We start from the raw sequence: 19,124 nt of genomic DNA, 5'->3' as shown, positions 1-19,124 counted from the left end.
TCAGTTTGGGTGTGTCAGCTCTGTCTGTACTTGTGTTTGGTAGTGTACTTCCTCCCTTTTACGCAGTCTGCATTGTTAAACCAATTGGATTGAGGAAGGGTTGTTGGTGCACTTCTGCCCTGAGCACAGGGTTTTGTGAGTGTTCAAGGCCCATGTCTGAGGGCCAATGTGCACTAGAGGCAAGCATGAGAGGTCCTTATGTGTTGGTGGTGTGTGTATAGAGTAAGCATGGGATGCCTGCATCTGGATGCAGCGTGCACATTAGATGAATATGAGGTTATGTGTCTGGGAGTGTGCGAGGCCTGGGTGTGTGATTAAAGTCTGGGCTGGGCTGGGGCCCATAGCAGAGGCTCTCTGTGTCCTGGAGTGCCCTTTACATCCTCTCCTGTCCCCACTGGCCTCTAGCTCTGTACACGTAGTCCATATGCCCTGGCTGACAGGAGGTGATTAGTCAGGCAGAAGCCCAAGCAGCTGTTCCAGCACAAACATCTGCGCAACGTAGGGAGAAGAGGTGCAGGGACGGCACGTGCTAGGGCAACTCCCATCCTTACATTGCTCCAGGAGACCCTTGGACAGAACCTCCCTGCCTAGCCCCCTCAACTGTGCTGGCCTGTAGGGGACTGCTCTGACTCAGGCAGGGCCTGTGGCTGGTGCAGCAGGTACCTGACATGACTGCACAACCCCCATCCACTGCCCAGCTGGGGCTTCCTCTGTCCCTGAGCCCATGGCCTCTGCCCCCACCCCGAGGTTTGTAGTGCTCGTTGCACTTCATGAAGGGGTCCCATCTCCCTCCCCTACCTACTCCCTCCCATCCTGCTCCTAGCTGGTGCCTTGCTGAGATTGCACAGCCTCTTTGTTTATCACCACAGGGCACTGGCATGGGAATCAGGATGTTTTCCAGCTTTCCTGATGGCCCAGACAAGTTTTATCCTCATTCAGTGCCTCAGTGTCCCCTACCTACCCTGTGTGTGTTTTGCTTGGGCAGGACAGGGGCTATTTCTCAGTGTGTCTGTGCAACACCCAGCATACCGGTGCCCTGGTCTCTGTGCCATCTCTGTAGAGGCTAGAGGATTACAGGGAGCTCGCCCCTCAACCCCACTGGGCCCTGCCAACACTGCCCATCTCAAGGCTGGGATATTCAGGTCCATACATCCACCTCCCTCAGCACTAAACCCTCTGTTGGGGATTAGCTCATTCCAGGCTTGTCTTTGTGTGACAGCCACTAAGATCTGAGCTGAGACCCATCAAACTCATCTTTCCTCACCCACCATGCAGTGGCCGCAGGACTTGAACCTACCTCCCTTGGAGACTTCCCCTCTAACAGGTGCTCACTCTTTGCCCTTCGCACAGGACACGCACCTGGGGGCTCCTTGAAGGGAGGAAAGCCTCCGGGCTGGAGGCGGAAGACACGGGAAAGTTTGCTGGAGACCAACAGGACCCGAATCAGCCAAGACCTGGTAGGGGGCAGCCTGGCCATTGACACCCTGCCAGACAATGAGACGCAGATTGTGGTAAGTGGGAGTGGGGGTGGGGGGCATTACCTGGATACTGGCTACAGCAGAGGGTTGCACTGTATGAAGATCCTCTCCTCTTGGGGAAGCTGTGAGGAGGGCTATATGGGAGGTCATGGTGAGCTCCACATTAGCTCCATGCTTGAGTTCTGTTGACTCCAAGGTTATGAAGAAGGCCTCATGAATGGCACTCATGCTTTGTCACACATGGCTTTGTGCAGAGGTCAAGACATGTCACAATAGACCTGCGATCCATTCTCTGAAAGGATGAGAACCAAGTCTTCCACACTTGACCTGCACAAATGATCCAATCACGTAGCAACTGAGGGGTGTATAGGTGTCTTGTGACACACCCATAACCCACCCATGTTCATGGGACACACACACAAGCCTGCCTGGTTAATGCCACATACGTGACACATCAGTGTCCTGTGACCTTCTGGAGCCCACATGCACAGGCCAGACCATCCGCCTCATTCACCAGGCAGCTGCACCAGCCCCTTGCCAAGGCGGTGTGGTTTCCCCTTGAGTTTTGGCCTCAGCAGGTTATTTCAGGCCTGGGAAGGAAGCTGGTGGCTGCACTGGCAGTGTGTGACTGGGTGGTACCAGATCCCATAGGGTAATTACACCCCAAAATAAAGCTAGCAGGTGGGGCAGGAGTGATGGCCCCAGGGCTGGGCAGTGACCCAAGTGGCAATGAGGTCCCTGCTTTTGCTAAAATTAGATAACTTCACCTGATGGGCATTGCTCACCAGGCTGAGCCTCCCTACAGCTACCAGAAATCCATCCAGTGTTGTTTCTGCCACTGCATCCTTCCTTAGGGGTTAGCTAAAAGACCTGGAAACCTCTCACTAGCTGGGCCAATACTGCCCCTCAGCTCTGCCTCCTGCTATTCCATCCCTGGGCACCCCATGCACTGCTCTGCCAGTGCCCCTCTACCCTGCAGTCCCTTCCTGTTCCAGTCTAGTCTCCCACACAGCTTCACTTCAGCCCTGCCTAGCAGCTGCTCTGCTGCTCTGACTCTGCCTACCCTGCTGATGCCCCTCAGTCCTGACCTGCAGCACCCTCCTCCATTGCCTGTGGCAGCCTTGGCCCATTTTGTGCCCTGCTCCACCAGTGTATCCCAGTCCCAATTCTCTGTAGCCCTTTTCCTGCCAGCTCTGTACCACCACACCCATAGCTTCTCCACTTCTTTGGCATCCTGGCATTTCTCACCCTTTCCCCTCCCTCAGCTGCAGCCTGCCAGTGATGCTGAGCAGGGTCAGAACCAGCAAAACTGCTTGCACCCAAGCCCTGGCCTCCTTCCCAGACCCTTTTTTTTTTTTTTTTTCCCTGTTTTTTTGCACCGGTCCTGGAAGCACTGCAATACCAGGTCAATGCATGGAGTGGATGGAGCACGCTCCGGTTCCACCACCCAATACCAAAAAGAATCCGCTCAATATAGACCTCCTATGGAGGACATATCAGAGACAATTACCCTGGGGAGCTCGTCTACGTGGTCACGCTGCTTCCCCTGCTAGGTAAGTACCACATGGATAGGCTAGCACAATCCTTCCCAGACCCAGGTCCTTCAGGAGAGGAGGAAAGATGAAACCTCTGAGTCAGTGTCCCAATAAGATCACCCGGGAGCACTTCTCTGAGCTGTCCAGTCTGGAAAGGGTAAACTCTCACTCTTCCCACCCCCTCCCTTAGGTAAGTAGCATGGGCCTGTGGTGTGGGGGTGAATGGGAAGGGGGCTTCTCCTTGTGGAGGATCGTTCCCCTCCCCCCCACTTGAATATGCTCCTGCATGAACCAAGGCAGCTCTGCAGCTGCTGGGCAGAGTGGGAATAACTGACCATTTGTGGTCACTCTTTGGAGTCCCTGAGCTCCAAGTTAGCTTAGCCACTCAGAGAAAACCCAGCCTCTCCCAGGCAGCACCCTCCTGCCTGCCTTCCCTCACAGCTGGAGGGGTGGATCCCTTGCCCCTGCCCAGTGGGGTACCAGCTTCCCTTACCTCTGTCCTGCCCCCAATATAGCATCTCCCCTGCCTGTAGGAGCTGGGAGTAGGAAGGAGTCTCTTGCTCTCCTGTAATCCCCTACCTGGCATCACCACCACCACCACCAGGGGGCAGCCCTGAGCCCAGTAGCACACTGACTCCCTTTCCATGCTAGCAGCACCTGGACCTACCCCAGTGGAGGTTTCCCAGGCCGAACATCTGTGGGGCAAGCTCAGAGCAGCAGCACATGACCCCCTTGCTCTTTGAGTCTGCTCACACATGCAGCAGCCTTTGGGTCTGGTGTGCCAGGCATGGCATAGATCTGGCATGGGTCAAATCCCTGCCCCAGAGAGTTTGCAGTCTGAACAGACAATGGACAAAAGAGGGGAGGGGCACCCACAAGGCCTCTATGCCTCCCATTTGCATCCCTGCCCATCTTTGTGCCTCAGACCCTTTCATGCACTACCTTCCCTCAAGTAATTTCCTACTCTCCTCTTCTCTCCAATGAACCCAATGGGTGCTTGGAGGCCCTGCTGCACACTGCTGTCCTCTCTGCTTCCCTGGAGATGCTGGGGTTGGTGGAACATCCGGAGGGCTGAAGGGGATCGCAAGTGGTTGGGGGCTGGCATTTCCCTTCCTCCTTAGCAAAGGGAAAGGCTCTCATAGTTCTGAACAGCTCCTGCATGTGTCTGAACAATCCTGTTCTGCCTGATCAGTCCCCAAAGTCCTGACAGACAAAGCCCCCTGATTGACGGTTTTATTTAACAAATTAATGGCTGGCTGGCAGCATTGTGCTAGTCTGGGTGAGTGCTGCGGGTAGCAGCCAAATTGGAAAAGGCCCCAGTGGGGGTGGGAAAAAGGGAGGAGGGCTGAGGGGCAGTGACAGGAGAGAGACAGCTTGGGCTCAAGGAAATGGCAGAGGTCATTGGGGAGCAGGATGGACCCCAAGAAGGGTGCCAAGAGGCCAGGGAGGGGTAGCATTTTGGGGAGGTGGGGTTAGGAGCTGTAAAGCAAAACTGAATCTCTCCCTCCCCACTGTTCTAGGAGAGGGAGAGCTGCAGCTAATGAACTTGTGTAGCTACAGTGTGTTACATCCTGAGGGATCAGCAGGGTTCTCACATCCAGGGCGTGCTTAATTATCTGGCCCTCAATTATCCTCTGCAGCACTCTGTTCTTGGAGATGGGGTCATGGATCCCTCGTCAGCAAGAACTCCCTTAGTTTCCCAGGTTCCTCATGATCCTAATATAGATTGAGAATATTAAGCAAGGTTAGGTATGTTTGAGTTGTCTCATCCAGGGCTGAGATCCACCTGCCTCTGGGGTGGGGCATGTGGAATCCTTTACTTAGTGCCAAGAGGCAGCTACCTCCAGGGTGGAACTGAGGAGCTATTTATATAAGCATCTCTCCTTCACCGCTGGCCAGAGATCTGCAGAGAGATCCACAAAGAGTCCACAGCCACCTGTGAAGTGGGATACAACCGCTGTGCAGCTCTCTCTATAGGGATCACTCACTTGAGCAATAAAATGCAGCCTCCTCTGGGGTGGGATACAGAAGCCAAATGGTTCTGAACAGGAAGTGGGGAAGAATGCTAGTTCCGTTTGCAATCTCAGGTGAATTTCTGCCCATTTGAGATTTGCAAAAAGGACCCTGGGGTCTTCCTAATTCTCAGGTTTCACAGTCAGATCATCCCCTAGGACCATGTAGAAGTCAGAGCAGCCCGTGCTAGACCTTCCTGCTCTTTTCTCTGTAGGACAGGGCTCCCTGTGCTAGGCACTGGTGTGGAACGTCACTTCCTAGCAAGCCAATAACACCACAGCTTGCAAAGACCCCAGTAGTCTCCCTTCCAACAGCTACACCACAAGTGACCCTTTTTGGCAAGAGAAACATGCCCTGAGCTATACCTGAGTAGACTCAGCCTGCCTGAAGGCAGGGGGAGTGAGTGGGGGCACTTTGAAGGGAGGGGGAAAGTGGTATCTCAACAGGCGAGAGGCTCTGTGGCAGGGCTGCATGCGAGCTGGATCGATGGCCCATTGTTTATGGAGCTGAAGTAAGCTGCAACCCAATGAAATGAAATGGAATTTAAATTCATTAAAATCAATAGGGAAAATGTGCTGCCCACATTAATGGAGCCACGGCGCTTTGCTCTCTCAGGTCACTTCATTTGGAAGCGTAACTTGACAGGCTGGAGGATTTTAGATCCTGTGTGAGGACTGAAGGGAAAACAGTGAAAAATAGGCCTATGATGCCCATCTCAGCTGTCTCCTGATGCTGGGCTGGCAGGGATGACAAGCAGCAACCCCCAGCTTGACTCAGGCCTCCTATTCCAAGGTGCACCAAGAAAGCTGTCTGCCAAGGCAGGTGGGGGACCCACAAAGTCTTAGTACTATTTTCCAATCTCATTATCATAGTAGAGGCCTTGAAGAAGATCTGGGCCCCATTGCATTACCTGCTGCATAGAGCCAGTTGTTTCCCCAGCCATTGTGCAGTGTGGTGGGGAAACTGAGGCACAGAAACTTGCCCATTGATCCAGCTGGGATTAGAAGTTGCCTCTAAAGCTGGTGCACTATCCCCTGGTCCCCACTGCCCCCTTGAAGTCAGACTCTGCTTGTAGTGAGCTTTCTCTCAGCAGTGTCCTATTCGTCTCATCTTCCCAGGGGGTACCCAAGGTGCTCCCTGGCTGACTTGACCTTCATATAAAAACTTCTTATGCCCCCAGGGGAGAATAATTCACAACTGGGGTGGGGGAGGCAGCAGAAGATGCAGGAGTGAGGGCAGAGTGCTTCAGCAAGGCTGTTTGCTGTACTTCTTCCCAGACCACCCCCGCCCCCCGCAGCCCCAAAGACTCTCCAGAGACCTGGAGCATGGGACCATAGCTGCCTCCCACTTTCCCACCACTGAATGGCTGGGACCTTGGGAAACTTCTCCCCTGGTTGTCTGCCTCACCCTTTACAAGCCCCCCACCAAGCGTCCCTCCCACTATATTAACCCCACATTGGCTCTGAGCCTCTCCCCAAGGATCAGTCTGCCCTTCTAAGATAATTATCCAGGAAATGGCCCTCCCTGAATGTATTTTTCTTGCTGGCACCACAGCTGCAGCAGGCTGCTTCCCTGCTGGTGGGACCCATGCTGAGTCACCCTTTCCAGTCACCAGGCTCTGTGTGTGTGTGTGTGTGTGTGTGTGTGTGTGTGGATGACGGGGGAGTGGGGAGGTTGGTGGGGTGTTACTTTGCATTTAAAGGGCAAAAATATGCACAAGTTCCTGTGTAATGGAAGAGGCCTAATCCATGCTGTGGACAGTCTCCCTAGCACTGTAAGATCTGTGCCTGCTCAATTCCTACCCCAGCACTGAAAAGCTCTCTGTGTTTCTGGTATTCAGCCCCTGGAAGTTCCATCAGCTCCTCTTGAGGGGCCTGTTTCTGAGACATAAACCTGGTGTGGGAGTCTGCTTGCTCACAGGTTCAGGCTTCCCTGGGGCTGCCCTATATGGCCCCAGCAGGATGCTTCTTGCGTGACTTGCATGCCTTCATCACAGAACACAGAGACCTGGGAACCTGAGCGTGGAATGCTGTATGGGGGGGTCACAGAGTTCCCCAGGGCTGCCTGTGATGCTGTACCAAAGATGTTTGCATGCTGTATGGGACAGATGTCTGCCATGTCAGAGAGATGCTATTTGACATGTGTGGTACAGGCTGCAAGGGCACTCACATGCCCTGAGCTTGCTTTTTTGGGGAGGATGTAATTATTTGCTGGCCCACAAGCTTTCTCTCTCCCACTTCCTCAGTCTACCTCCAGCTGCCCCACAATGCAGGGAGACACCCTGCCAATTGTGTTCACAGCCATGAGTGAGAGGAGGTGGGACCTGTCATGCATGGAGTTTATGGACCATGTTTTTGAAGCATCAAGTGCCTATGTGATTGGGTACAGGCAAGGCAATGTTCTATTAGCATTTATTTGTGTTTACCTAGAGATTATATAGAAGGAGTCCTGGATGCACCTTCTGAAGGCAAGAAATCAAAAGTCCAGGGGCAAGGGGAGGGTTTTCCAAATTGAGGCATGGCCAGAGCCTAGGTAGGGTTCAGGGGATGGGATACCTGGGTTCACATATTTACTCCCAGAAGGCTGAAGTGCTTGAATCTCTGCTTGGGCACGGGCGGTTCCCCAGCCCTGATCTGTCAGTCAGAGAGGAGTCATATGGCACAGTTGTCCAGGAAGGGCTTTGCAGGCACTGAGAAAGCTTTTGGTAAAGCTGGGCTTTGGCTCCAAACCTGAGAGCTAAAGCATCCCAGCTTTCAAATTTACATCCATGTTTTCCAAAGTACCACATAGTTTGTACCCAGGGCCTAGATTCAGACAGCTTTGAACTCTAGGGCAGCTTGAATTCCTGATTCACATGCATAAATGGGGGTTACCCCTTGTGGGCTGAATCTCTGGCACATCCTCCTCCTGGGATGCCCAGTGGGTTCACCTGCTATGAGCTCCTTTGTCTCCTCTGCAAGGACCGGGGAGGAGTCTTGGAACAAGAGCATCAATCTATGGTGTGAGTTTTCTGTGTGGTACAACTCCAGCTGAAAATAGCCAGCTCTAAAGGGAGGAAAGCAGTAATTCTGGAAGCAGCAGAGATAGGCTAATCCATTCTCTTCCTAGTCTTATGGAAACAGGCTCCTTCCTGAAGGAACAGGGTACATGAGGCAGCAGTAGGTATGTGTTCTAATCAGACACATGTATTTGGAGGTGATGTTTTTGAGGAGCAGAGAGAGCAGCAAGAAGAAGCATCCCCAGCCCTCACTTCTTCTCTTTAACCTGGCAGGACCTGCTCCCTTGCTCTTTACTGTATGCTGAATGGTTGTGCAGGGAGAGTGGATAGGTTAATTCTCTCAGGGGGATCAGATATGGTCTGGGTGCTGTTGCTGTTTTCAAGGGTGCATATTATTATGGCATTATATAAGCAGTGATCTGGGTCTTTGGTGTAATTACTTTTTTCCTGTTGCTGTGCAGTGAGCCGGTTCTCAAAATGCCTGGAGCTTGGGGTACTAACTACAGAGGAAGAAAAACAATAAAGTACTTACAAAACCCAAACCCAGGATCCCAGGATTGCAGAAATAAATATGAGAGAATGGGGAGGGGGAGGGAGACAAAGAAAAGAACAGGTGGGGGGAGAAAGATGTTTAAGAAAAGAGTTGGAATAAAAGGCAGAATTAATGAGACAGGGAGATGCAGGGAAGCTGTTCCAGTCACTAGAGTCATAATATATTGAATTACAGATTATCCCAAGCAAGTAGCATCCAGGAAAGAAAACTTTTACAGCTACTGATGCTTCCACTCAGCTTGAGTTACAGCTTTGTCTCCCTTGTTTACCATGGGATACGTAGTACTTGTAACTGTATATGGCATGGAGTCACCCAGTGGCTGATTGGCAGGCTGCAAACAAAGATTTTTGGAGGCAGAAGTTGCAGAGAAAGCCCTTGTGTCCAAAGAGAGGGATGAACAGAGAAGGGGTTGAAGCATAAAAGGGAAAGTGATTGCACTGCTTGGCTTCCACAAGAAGGTTGCAGCAATTTCCAGAAACTCAAGAGAGGCTTTGGAATGGAAGGACAGCTTTGTAGTTAAGTTCTTGTTGACAGGCTCAGTAGAATTTAGACTAAATTCCCAGAACTGAACAGAAGTTCAGGACCCATGTATTCAATTCCTATTTCCACTACAAGAAACTTTTTAATCCCTCTGTCCTTTATTTCCCCCACCAGCAGAGCAAGGATAATAATCCACTGATTTCTCCCCATTTTGTCTATGAGCCATGTGTGGTCAAGGATGTCTCTCTCTGCCTATACAGCTCCAGGCATAACGGGGCTCTGATCTCGTCTGAGGCCCGTAGGCGCCATCGTAGCACCAGTAATAACAGAGGAAAGAAATGTTAAAACAGCAGAGGTAGAAGATGGAGTGTCTTAGCACAAGTGGATAAGGACAGTGGGCTGCTGTCTGTAGGCTGCTGGAGTTGGAACAACATAGATGGACAAGGGCTGGAAAGCACAAGACAATGTATCCATGCAGAATGCAAGTCTGCCTGTAGCCCGGAGGTTCAGCTGAGCAGAGTTGTGTGGGCTGAGGCACTGTGCCTGGCAGCCTCTCAGTGCCTTGCAGTGGGCACAGCCAGCTGGAACATGCTGCTTCCCAGCCTTGAGGGAGGCTGGACTAGGAGGAGTACTGGAGTTTGCCAGTGCACAGCCCTGGGGGTGTGCAATGCTCAGCTGCAGGGTGGGGTGCCAGCAGTAGGTGTGTCACCTTGGCAAGTCTCAAGGCCCTCATTATAGTTTCCTCCAGGAAATTAAGTCCCCTTTTCCCTTCTCCTTCTGTCCCCATGCCAGGCTCTTTTTTCTTTCCAGCCCTCCCCTCACAGCTGTTCTTTTTCCCCTCTCCATCACTCCCTGTCTCTTGCTGAACATCTCTCTCTCTCTCTGGTATGTCTATTGTTTCCCTGTGCCTGCTGCATCTTGGTCTCCCTCACTCCCTTCTACCATATCTCTGTCTTATTAAGAAGAACCCACAGCCCCTGGTTGCAGCTGACTGCAGTTTTGAACTCCAGGGAGACAGCTGTGTGTGTGTATGACTTGAGCACTTCAGATTCAAACTTGGCTAGCAAAGATCGGCAGCGTGTGTGTTGTGTGTGTGTGTGTGTGTGTGTGTGCACGCCTCCCCATGTGCTCATACACAAGATAGGCCTGTTTTTTCACAATTGTATGTGCACACAAAATTGCATCTGCAATCATGGCTAGGTGTGAAAATTAATTATGGAACCATGCAACTGCTGTCATGGCAAGTAGGCCTTTTTGCACGGACAGTTGCATTGACAATCTACCGTGTCGGGCTTCAGGAGAGAGGAGATTTGCAAGGTGCCTTCCCAATGGCTAAGCTGGTGGGAATACAAACATGCTATGTTTGGCACAGAATTTGGCAGGCAGGGCCAGGCTAGGACAAGGAAAGCTTAGTTCAGCAGAGGTCTAATGGTATTTTGGCTGTAACTTTGCCAACGGTTCAAATTAAGGGAGGGAAGCAGGTAGCAGTACTTCTCTGGCTCTGCCCACAGGAAAAACAGCTCTGCCCATCTCCCTGTTGTCCGCTGTGGGATGGAGTCATTCTCATTCATCTGTCTGTCATATACCCTGTACTGCCAACAGATTCTCCTTTAACCTGAGCATGAGCAGCAGGAGAATCTGAGTTCTGAGCTCTGTCCCCATGAAGTTCAAAGTAACCTTGATGCTTAGCACAGAGGCACTACAAACTTTTAGGAAGCTATGGATTCATGGCAGATCCCCAGCTTTCTCATCTGTGCCTTCCATCCAACATCCTGAAAGGACTTTGAAAAGATTCATTAAGAGTCACAACCCATGCTAGGAAATTGGGGTGGACACTGCTGCTGCACAGGAGGGGAAACTGAGGCACAGAGAAGAAGAAGCAACTCACCCAAGGCCACACAGGAAATTAGTGTTACAGCCAAGAACCCAGGAGTCTCAGCTGCACCAATTCCTCCTCCCTGCAGCAAGGTAGAGAAGAACTGTGGCAAGGGGAGAAGGGAGTACAGGGGGGCTGGTGCAATGAACCTGGTACCCACCTCCCCTTCCAAGACAACAACCCATTTGAGAAATAATGGTAGAGCACTACTAGTAGTGGTTCATTTTCTCTCCCCAGAGCCCAGCTTTAAGCACTTATTTAATGTCCCTGTCCCTACTTCCCCAAACACACACATCTTTGATTATCCCTGGTTGGTTGCATGGCCAAATGCTCTCCTCTTTAATTCCTGCTGTAACCAAAGCAAGGTGACGGATTAGGACATAATGATTCAGAGATGAGGTCATGAGCATGGCTGGGAAATCAGTGGAAAGGCAGCCAGCTCCTCCATGCTCCCGTCCCTGCTCTGCCTGCTTGTATTTTCCCATTTTTTATTGGGAGCACATTGGTAGGGCCAGGGGGCATCAGGGCAAGGGTGGGACAGAAACATTTGGCCCCTTCTGTCTGCTCCTGCTTACCCTGTTTGACATCTCTTGGGCTAAAGCAGGCTCCAGGATCTTCCCGCCCCCATCCTTTCCTTCCCTGAACCCCATTCCTGGCTTGCTTGCAGCACAACTTCCCCTTGCGTTTGGGGGAGGGTGTGAGAAGTGCAGGCCCTGGCCAAAGGGAGAGGGAAGCCATTCCTACCCCAGAACACTGTTGACAGTCCTGCCTCTTAAAGGGCTGGTGGGACTGGCTGGGATCCCAGTTGACACTGGTGTAAATCTGGATTTAATGCTAGTGGGGTTTGCTCTGGATTTACACAGAGGCAAGTAGATAAGAACCTGATAAATAAGTAATCCCGGAGTGTGGAGCCTTGGGCTGTTGGCTCAGTAGGGACGTTCCCCATTAGCCCTTCTCACTGCTGCAGTTTGAAGATTGCTATGACCTTTGCTGCAAGGAGGGAGATTTTGCTCCCAGTTGCCCTGGATAATCTGAGCAGTTGGCTTCTTGCTGCAGGCACAGGGTAAATGCTGGCAGCACTAAGACCTGTGTCTTCCCCTTTCCCTCCTGCATGTTCCTGTGTTTTTGTGGACCACATCATCAGCCATTATCAATGGGTAATGAGCTTCTGGGGGCTATCCTGATTTTCAACAGCTAAGGATTTGACCCCTGTGGATAACTTGGCACTGAGTGTACAAGAAGAAGAGGGGAGAGGTGGGAGTTTAGCTGAAATGTTGGTAATCCAGGGATTACCCCAGCACAAGGTAATGGTCCATCTAATCTGTTTTCCTGTCTCTGCCCCTGGCTGCTGGAGGCTTCAAAGGAATCTGTAGCTCTCATCTCTCAGCAGTACAAGGCTTCTGGTTTTTGCTCTGATATCAGAGCAACAGTTACACTGAAATATTTTGCTAGGTCCCACACAGAGTTCCTCCCTCTTCGCACCCAAGGGCCATCTCTGGCACCATTATAAAGGGCTTGCAGCCCTTGTTGGTTTTATACTTGCTACCATTTCACCAATGCATTTATTTGTATTCATGTTCTGTCCTTCAGCTCAGCTGTTGACCTCCCCCCATATCCCACAGCAGAGAGTCCCAAGATTGGCTGCACATTGCATTTCCAGGTGAGGTAGGGGTGAGACAGGAGCTGCAATATGTCTCTCTTGTTCCATGCCCGGCTATGAGATAGCCCAGCTTCCAGCTGATGTGGCAAGATAATCAGTAGTGTGATCTATTGGCTACAGCACTGGCTGGGAGTCAGGAGAATAGGATTTTAGTCTCAGCTCTGCCACTAATCTACATGAGCTGGGAAAGTCACTTCACTGCTGTTTCCTCCCAGAGAGGCTAGAACACAAGTTAGGGCTCTTGTTACTGATCTGTAAGATACCTGCCTTGCTCCTGACTGCCTCAATATCCCCACCTGCAAAACAAGGCAGATGACAGGGTTTTAGAGGGTCCTAGGAGGCTTCCATCATCCGTACAGGTCCCAGGTGGAAGGCCCAGGGGATGAGTGATGCCTGGTCTGTTTTGCAAGGAAAGAGCTAGAAGAGCTTTGCACATAATGATTAGAGTGTTTTTTTTAAAGGAAGTGCGACAGATTTCACTGGATTTTGCTGAAGCAGGGAAAAGCTGCACATTAAATGGTTTTTAATAGAGTTTCTCCTCTATTCCTCTCTGCAGCTACCAGACCTAAGGTAGGCACTTTGGGAAAGCTACAAGACCATTTTTTTTCCTCCTGCCATTTAAAGGGATGTCGTTAAATATTTTGAACAACAGAGTCTCTTTTCAGCCTCTCTCTGCAGCATGTAATTTTCACAGCCCTCAGCTGTGCCTGGTGACAAGATACTGAGAGAGGAGGGTATTGACTGAGAAAGGAGGGGGTCAGGGCTGGAAAAGGAGGGTAAGCTGTATTGAGAGGAGCTCATGTTGGGGCTCGAGCTGGGATAGCAAAAGGTGTTAGGTTTGGGGTGCACCTGTAGAGAAAGGAAGAGGCAGATTGGAACTGGAGGGACTGCTACAGTTTAGAGCTGAGCACACAGAGATGCCTGATATGTAGGTGCTATGGCAATACCAAAGCTGCAGGAGGCCAGGATGGAAGTGCAAGGGCAGGGACAGGAGGACCAGCAGTGAGGACTGCAGCAAGCTGCCCAGCTATGGCCTCACAGAGATGACCACAGCACATTGGCCAGAGACAGGAGGTGCAGAGAGCCCAGGACTGGGCTGTTAGAAGTGGAAAACAAAGCTGTGCATGGTAACTGGTGGGCAGCAGAGGGCACTACAGCGTTCAGGTCCCATTTTATTGCACCTGAACTGAAGCCCAAGTCAAATGCAAGGATACTAGACAGCATACTTACTACCCAGGGTCCCAGTTCCCAGAGCTGGTGGGGGGAAACTTAGGATGCATAGTCTGGCCTATCTGGGCCTTGGTACATGTTCTTTCCTGGCCCAGTGACCAGGACAGCAGTGTTCCACTGCAGCCACCATCCACCGGACGCTGCTCAGGGACCCAGGTGTCCCCTGGGCACAGCAACGGGATAATGGGAGAGCAAAACACAGACACTAGTATTATGTGGTGGTGCTGATGTGAACACCCAGCTTGGTGCCAGTGGGCCAGGCTTGAAGGGCCCTGAGTGGAGTGGGTCTGTCTGCTCAATCCAATATTAGCTACTGCCTTTGGCATACAAATCATTAGGCGAGGGAAGGGACTGGGAGGCAGGCAGGTGGAGAGAGAAGGGAAAAGCAGGTTAGAAAGACATCAGAGGGAAGGGAGAACTGTTAGTGCGGTGCCAGCCACTAAGACTAGGGACAGACATTATACCTAAACCAATTTAAGTGATCAGGAACTGGTTTAAACCTGTAACAGAACATTTGTTCAGTGCACATAAACCAGTTTGAAAATGGCTGAAAGTGCTTTGAAATAAACCTGGTTGAATGTAGTATCAGACTTAACTGATTTGGGTCGAACCAGTTTATGTAATGTCTGTCCCAAACCCCTTCCTGGTTTAAGTTAAATCAGAGTCCTCCAGCATCCTGTCATCCTCTCTGGGCTGGGTGGGGCTCTCTGCTCCAGAGAGCTGGGCTGGCCCTTCCCTTTGCTCCCTGGCCAGACCTCCCTAGAGACTTGCAGGCCCAGCAGGTTCTGCTGGCTTCCCCATGTCCCCTCCCCCCTCTCACCACTTGCTGCTTAAGCAGAGATCCTTTTTTCCTCTCTTCAACAGCATGGACTGTAGCCAGCATGTGGTATGCTAGCTAATGTTGTGTAAGGCAGATCAGACAATGTCCGTTTAGGGTTTTTTGAAGCAGCTCAGATGGTAATGTCCCTGCATTCCTTCCTTTGGAAAAATGCTGTTTAGGAAGAGCTTGTAATGGATGAGGCTTTGTTTTCTGATAGGCTGTTAAATGCTAATAACAGAGTTGATAAATGCTCTATTATCAATGGGTGGAGGGGGGACCCTTCCCTAATCACAGTGTCTTGCCAGGGCCTGGCCACACACCCCTCCACTCAGTAGGAAGGATGGGGAGGGAGGGCTGCTCTAGCGCCCCAGCTTCTAGCCTGAGCCACTGCAGGCATGTGCTTGCATTTCTGGGATGTCTGTCTGGTTACATAACTGATTTAGCCTGGCCAGGTTAGACTAACCTGTAAAGATTGAATCAATTCAAGCTCAGGCTTTTTAAATGTCTGTCCCTGTGTGAGGCAGCTCCCAGAGCCAGGGCACCTCCTCAGAAACAGGAGAGCAGCATCTTCCCAGTCAAAATTAAGATATCTCCAGCTTCCAAAAGGGCAAACTAGCCGCCCTGACATAAAGCAGCTTCCAGCTGGGCCCTGGAAGCTTATACAGAGAAGAACAATTAGGAAGCTGGCATCTGAAACTGCACCATCTCCCTCAGCAGGGCCAGGGATATTGTTCCTTTCCTGTGCTACGGGTCAGGCAGGTTTGTGTGCTGAGTCGCTGATTAATTATACCACATGCAGGGACAGATTATTCTAGCTGTTCCATGGAAAAGACTCTAGCTTCTCTTCATCAGCCCCCCTAAAGGGCTGCATAGCATTGCTATGGAAGAGCTGGCCACAGAGCCCAGGAGTCCTGAACCCCATTCCCCTGCTTTACCCACTAGATCACCTCTGCCAGGGAGGTGAGGACAGAACCCAGGAGTCCTGGCTCCCAACCCCACACTGTGCACCAGGAAACAACTGATGACGTCCACTCCAGGAAAAGCCACCATTTATATACAATCACTTTATACCATGCTGCAGCCCAGCTGTCAACAAACTGCTTGCACTGCAGCAACCCCCGCAATACTTGCCACAGAAACACAAGCAAAAAGGCTGGTAGGGAGATGCATCATCTGGAACATTTGCGATCAGCAGTTTTAGATGACTCTCCTCGGATTTCTTGGCAGAAGAGCTACGTGGCCCACACTCCTGTCTGTCAGGGTTTTCAGCTGCCTGGGGCTGAAGAAGGAGTGTCTGGAGAAGATGCTAAGCCTAGTGATTAGAGCAGGAAGTTAGGCTTTCTGTTCCTAGGCCTCAGGTAGACAGTGCAACAAAAGGGATGGGGAGGTATTAGGATTCCTAGATTGTGTCTTCGGCTCTCAAAGGGAGCATGAGCTATTGGTTAAAGCAGGGGATCAGGAGTCAGGATGTCCAGGTCTAGTCCCCACAAGACTGTGAGCAGAAGCAAGTCACTGTACCTCTTTGGGACTCTTGTTTTCCCATTTGTAATAATGGCAGTGGGTCTATCACCTTCCCCCAGGCACTTCAAGGCTTAGTTCATTTCCTGAAACCTGTGAGCAAAAGGAACCCTCTAATTCCCACTTCATAATGATGCTTCATTATCCTCCTCATGGTTGCCCTCCTGACATCCTTATTGATTTGTGGCCTGTGCATGGGGCTGTGAGCCAACACCCAGGTTGTAAACCCACCTTGACACTAGTTCTTCTCTCCCATCCTCACAGAAAGGATGCTAGTACTTGTCTGTGAAGGGTGGGATATGGGATTGCAAGGGACAGTCAAACCCCCTAAGCACTGAAGAGAGTAGTGTTCATAGTTTTATAGGCCAGAGGGGATCATCTCACCTGCCTCCCATATCTCACATCCCAAAGTTTCAGCCAGTCAGCCCTGCTTTGAGGGCTGTAACTTGCATTTGGCTAAATCATCCTCCAGAAAGGCACTCAGTCTTGCTCCAAAGACATTGAGGGCTGAAGAATCCTCCATTTCCCTCAGTGTTTGTCCCAGTTGTGAATCTCCCTCACTGAGAAAGCTGGGTGGGGTGGACATTTGTCTGACTTCAGCTTTCAGACACTAGTTCTTGCCCTGAACCATTCAAGAGCCCTATAGCACACTGTTGTTTTCTCTCCAGGCAAGTGCTTATCTGCTCTCACAAAGTCACTTCTCCATCTTCTTTCTTACAAGCTAAGCAGGTGGCATATGTTTACGACTGCAACTGCAAGGCATTTATTTACTCTGCTCCTTGGATCATTTTCATGACTCTTTTTGGCATCCTCTCCATTTTTTCAGCATCCTGGTTTAGAATCCTGTGACTCTGCCCTATCAGTCTGATCAATCCTGTATATAGTCACCTCCTTACTTCTGATTTCCCTGCATATACCACCAGGGGTCATGTTGGCCCTTTTTACCACAGGGTTGCCTTGGGATCTCCTGTTGGTTTTGAGATATGGGCGTGGATTTTGCACATTAAGGACCAATTTCTATCATAGCTACAGATCCCAAAGCTAATTGTTCCCTCTTTTCCTTCTTCTGTGGCTGCAGGAAGATAATCACAGCTACTATGTGTCACGAATTCATGGGCCAGGCGAGGCATGTATCAAGGAATTCTGGGTGAACATGGCAGAAGCCAACCGAAGCCAAGTGAAAATCCATGGCATCCTCTCCAACACACACAGGCAGGCCTCGGTGAGCATTCCCCACCCCTTCACAAAGCTATGCCATCCCTTCCTGGGGCATCAGCTGTTGTGCCATGGCAGTGACCTGTGCATATTTCCCCAGTAACTTCTTTCCTTGAAAGGATTTCCAAACCCAGGGCACTAGCGCCTTGGCCAGAGTAGGGATGCTCTCTCCCTGTGATTCCAAGGCCACCACAGAGGAAGAGACTCAAGCTAGAAATGAGCTTTGCTTTCCACAGACACATGCTCCACATTCAGGTTCACTTCTCATGGGCATGAGGCATCAGTAGAGAGACCAGCACAGCGCAGGCCCATTCCTAAGCCTAAGGGATGTCCAACAGGCAAGAGGGGTTAAGACACCCTGGGAAATGATGTAGCTGGCATCCCAGCCAGCTACCTTGGACTCCCCAGCCCAAACAGCAATACACCCACATACAGCTAAGGCTCCAACACTTATTCAGAGCTGGGCTTGAACTCATGCCTCTAGAGTCTGAGCAAGAGGCATATGTGTTTGGGCACTGCACCCCAGGAAGCCTATTCCAGCTGGACTCTAGGGAAGGGCTGAGCCTGGAGCTACTCCAAGAGGTCAAGACATTGCAGGTGGTCACAGATATTGCCAGCAGGTTGCTGCCGAAGGAGAAGGCACTGCCTTCAAGTACCCCTGTGTTCCCCCTCTGCTTTTATCCATCTGGGCAGCACTGCTTTTCCCTATCCCGCCCGCCTCCTACCTGTCAACCTGGTCAGAGCCTCAAACAGAAGCATAGTCAATGCGATGCTTCCTAACATGGCCTCTCTCCTGTCCCCACCTGTCTCCTGCAGAGAGTCATCCTGTCCTTTGACTTCCCCTTCTACGGCCACCACCTGCGGCAGATCACCATAGCAACAGGAGGTGAGTGAGACCTGAGCCTTGCAAGAGGAATTTGGATGGGGGTTGCCCACTGTCCCTGGGGAAGCTGGCAGTGGTGACTGGAGGGGCAGTGTAGCCTAGCAGGCCGGGTGTCTATCTTCCCCTTCTACATCTTAATCTAGCTCTTCCAGGAGGTGATAACAGGGAATCTATTCCATCTGGTCCAGGAATCCAGTCCATCCAGTGCCTCCATTTCCGCAACTCTAAAGGGGCAAGCATCTGCCCGAGAGAGCACTGTGAGGACTAGCCCACCAGCTGTAATCAGTGCTGAATGGTAGCACGATGCAGGAGCCAAAGCCAGAACCCAGGGTCCAAACTGCCTGACACTCCAGGCGTTCAGCTCAGGCCCAGTTCTAGTTGGGATGGGAGTGCGCAACCGGTTGAAGACACAGGCATGAGGGGGATCTGCAAGAGGATGGTGTCTTGTGGGCAGTGGGGTGAGAGTGAGAGGAGGGGGGCATAAATTACTTTCCCTTGCTCCCATCTCAGGTTTCATCTTCATGGGGGATGTTATCCATCGGATGCTCACAGCCACACAGTACATTGCGCCCCTGATGGCCAACTTTAACCCCAGCTACTCCCGCAACTCCACCGTCATGTACTTTGACAATGGTGAGCTGACCCCTAGCCCTGCCATAGCCCAACAAGCTGCCTTGCTGCTATGTGCGAACACAGGCCCTGGGTACACTCCTGAGACATATATTTGTGTTTGTGTACAATGTGCTGTCCCTTACACATGGATCTCTGTGTGGGACATGTGTCTATGTGAACATGTGATATATATGTCCCTGTGCATGTGTGATGTGTGTCCCTGCAGGTTCATGACTGGAGGTTTAATAACTGA

The 19,124-nt window shown here is 51.2% G+C and overlaps 1 protein-coding gene across 1 annotated transcript in view; it reads left to right on the top strand.

The window, feature by feature from the left end:
- The window catches only part of PLXDC1 (plexin domain containing 1), a 54,760-nt gene that overhangs the window by 9,516 nt on the left and 26,120 nt on the right, over positions 1 to 19,124 (top strand). The window contains exons 2-5 of the mRNA XM_019550271.1: positions 1,351 to 1,511; positions 17,240 to 17,383; positions 18,193 to 18,262; positions 18,770 to 18,892. Coding sequence (XP_019405816.1) covers positions 1,351 to 1,511; positions 17,240 to 17,383; positions 18,193 to 18,262; positions 18,770 to 18,892 — 498 coding nt within the window. The remainder of the gene's footprint in view (positions 1 to 1,350; positions 1,512 to 17,239; positions 17,384 to 18,192; positions 18,263 to 18,769; positions 18,893 to 19,124) is intronic.

Source organism: Crocodylus porosus, unplaced genomic scaffold (genome assembly GCF_001723895.1).
Source record: "Crocodylus porosus isolate Cpor-Errol unplaced genomic scaffold, CroPor_comp1, whole genome shotgun sequence".
NCBI classification, from domain to species: Eukaryota; Metazoa; Chordata; order Crocodylia; family Crocodylidae; genus Crocodylus; species Crocodylus porosus.
The sequence above is the reverse complement of the archived record's forward strand: the minus strand, read 5'-3'. Positions and strand labels throughout refer to the sequence as shown.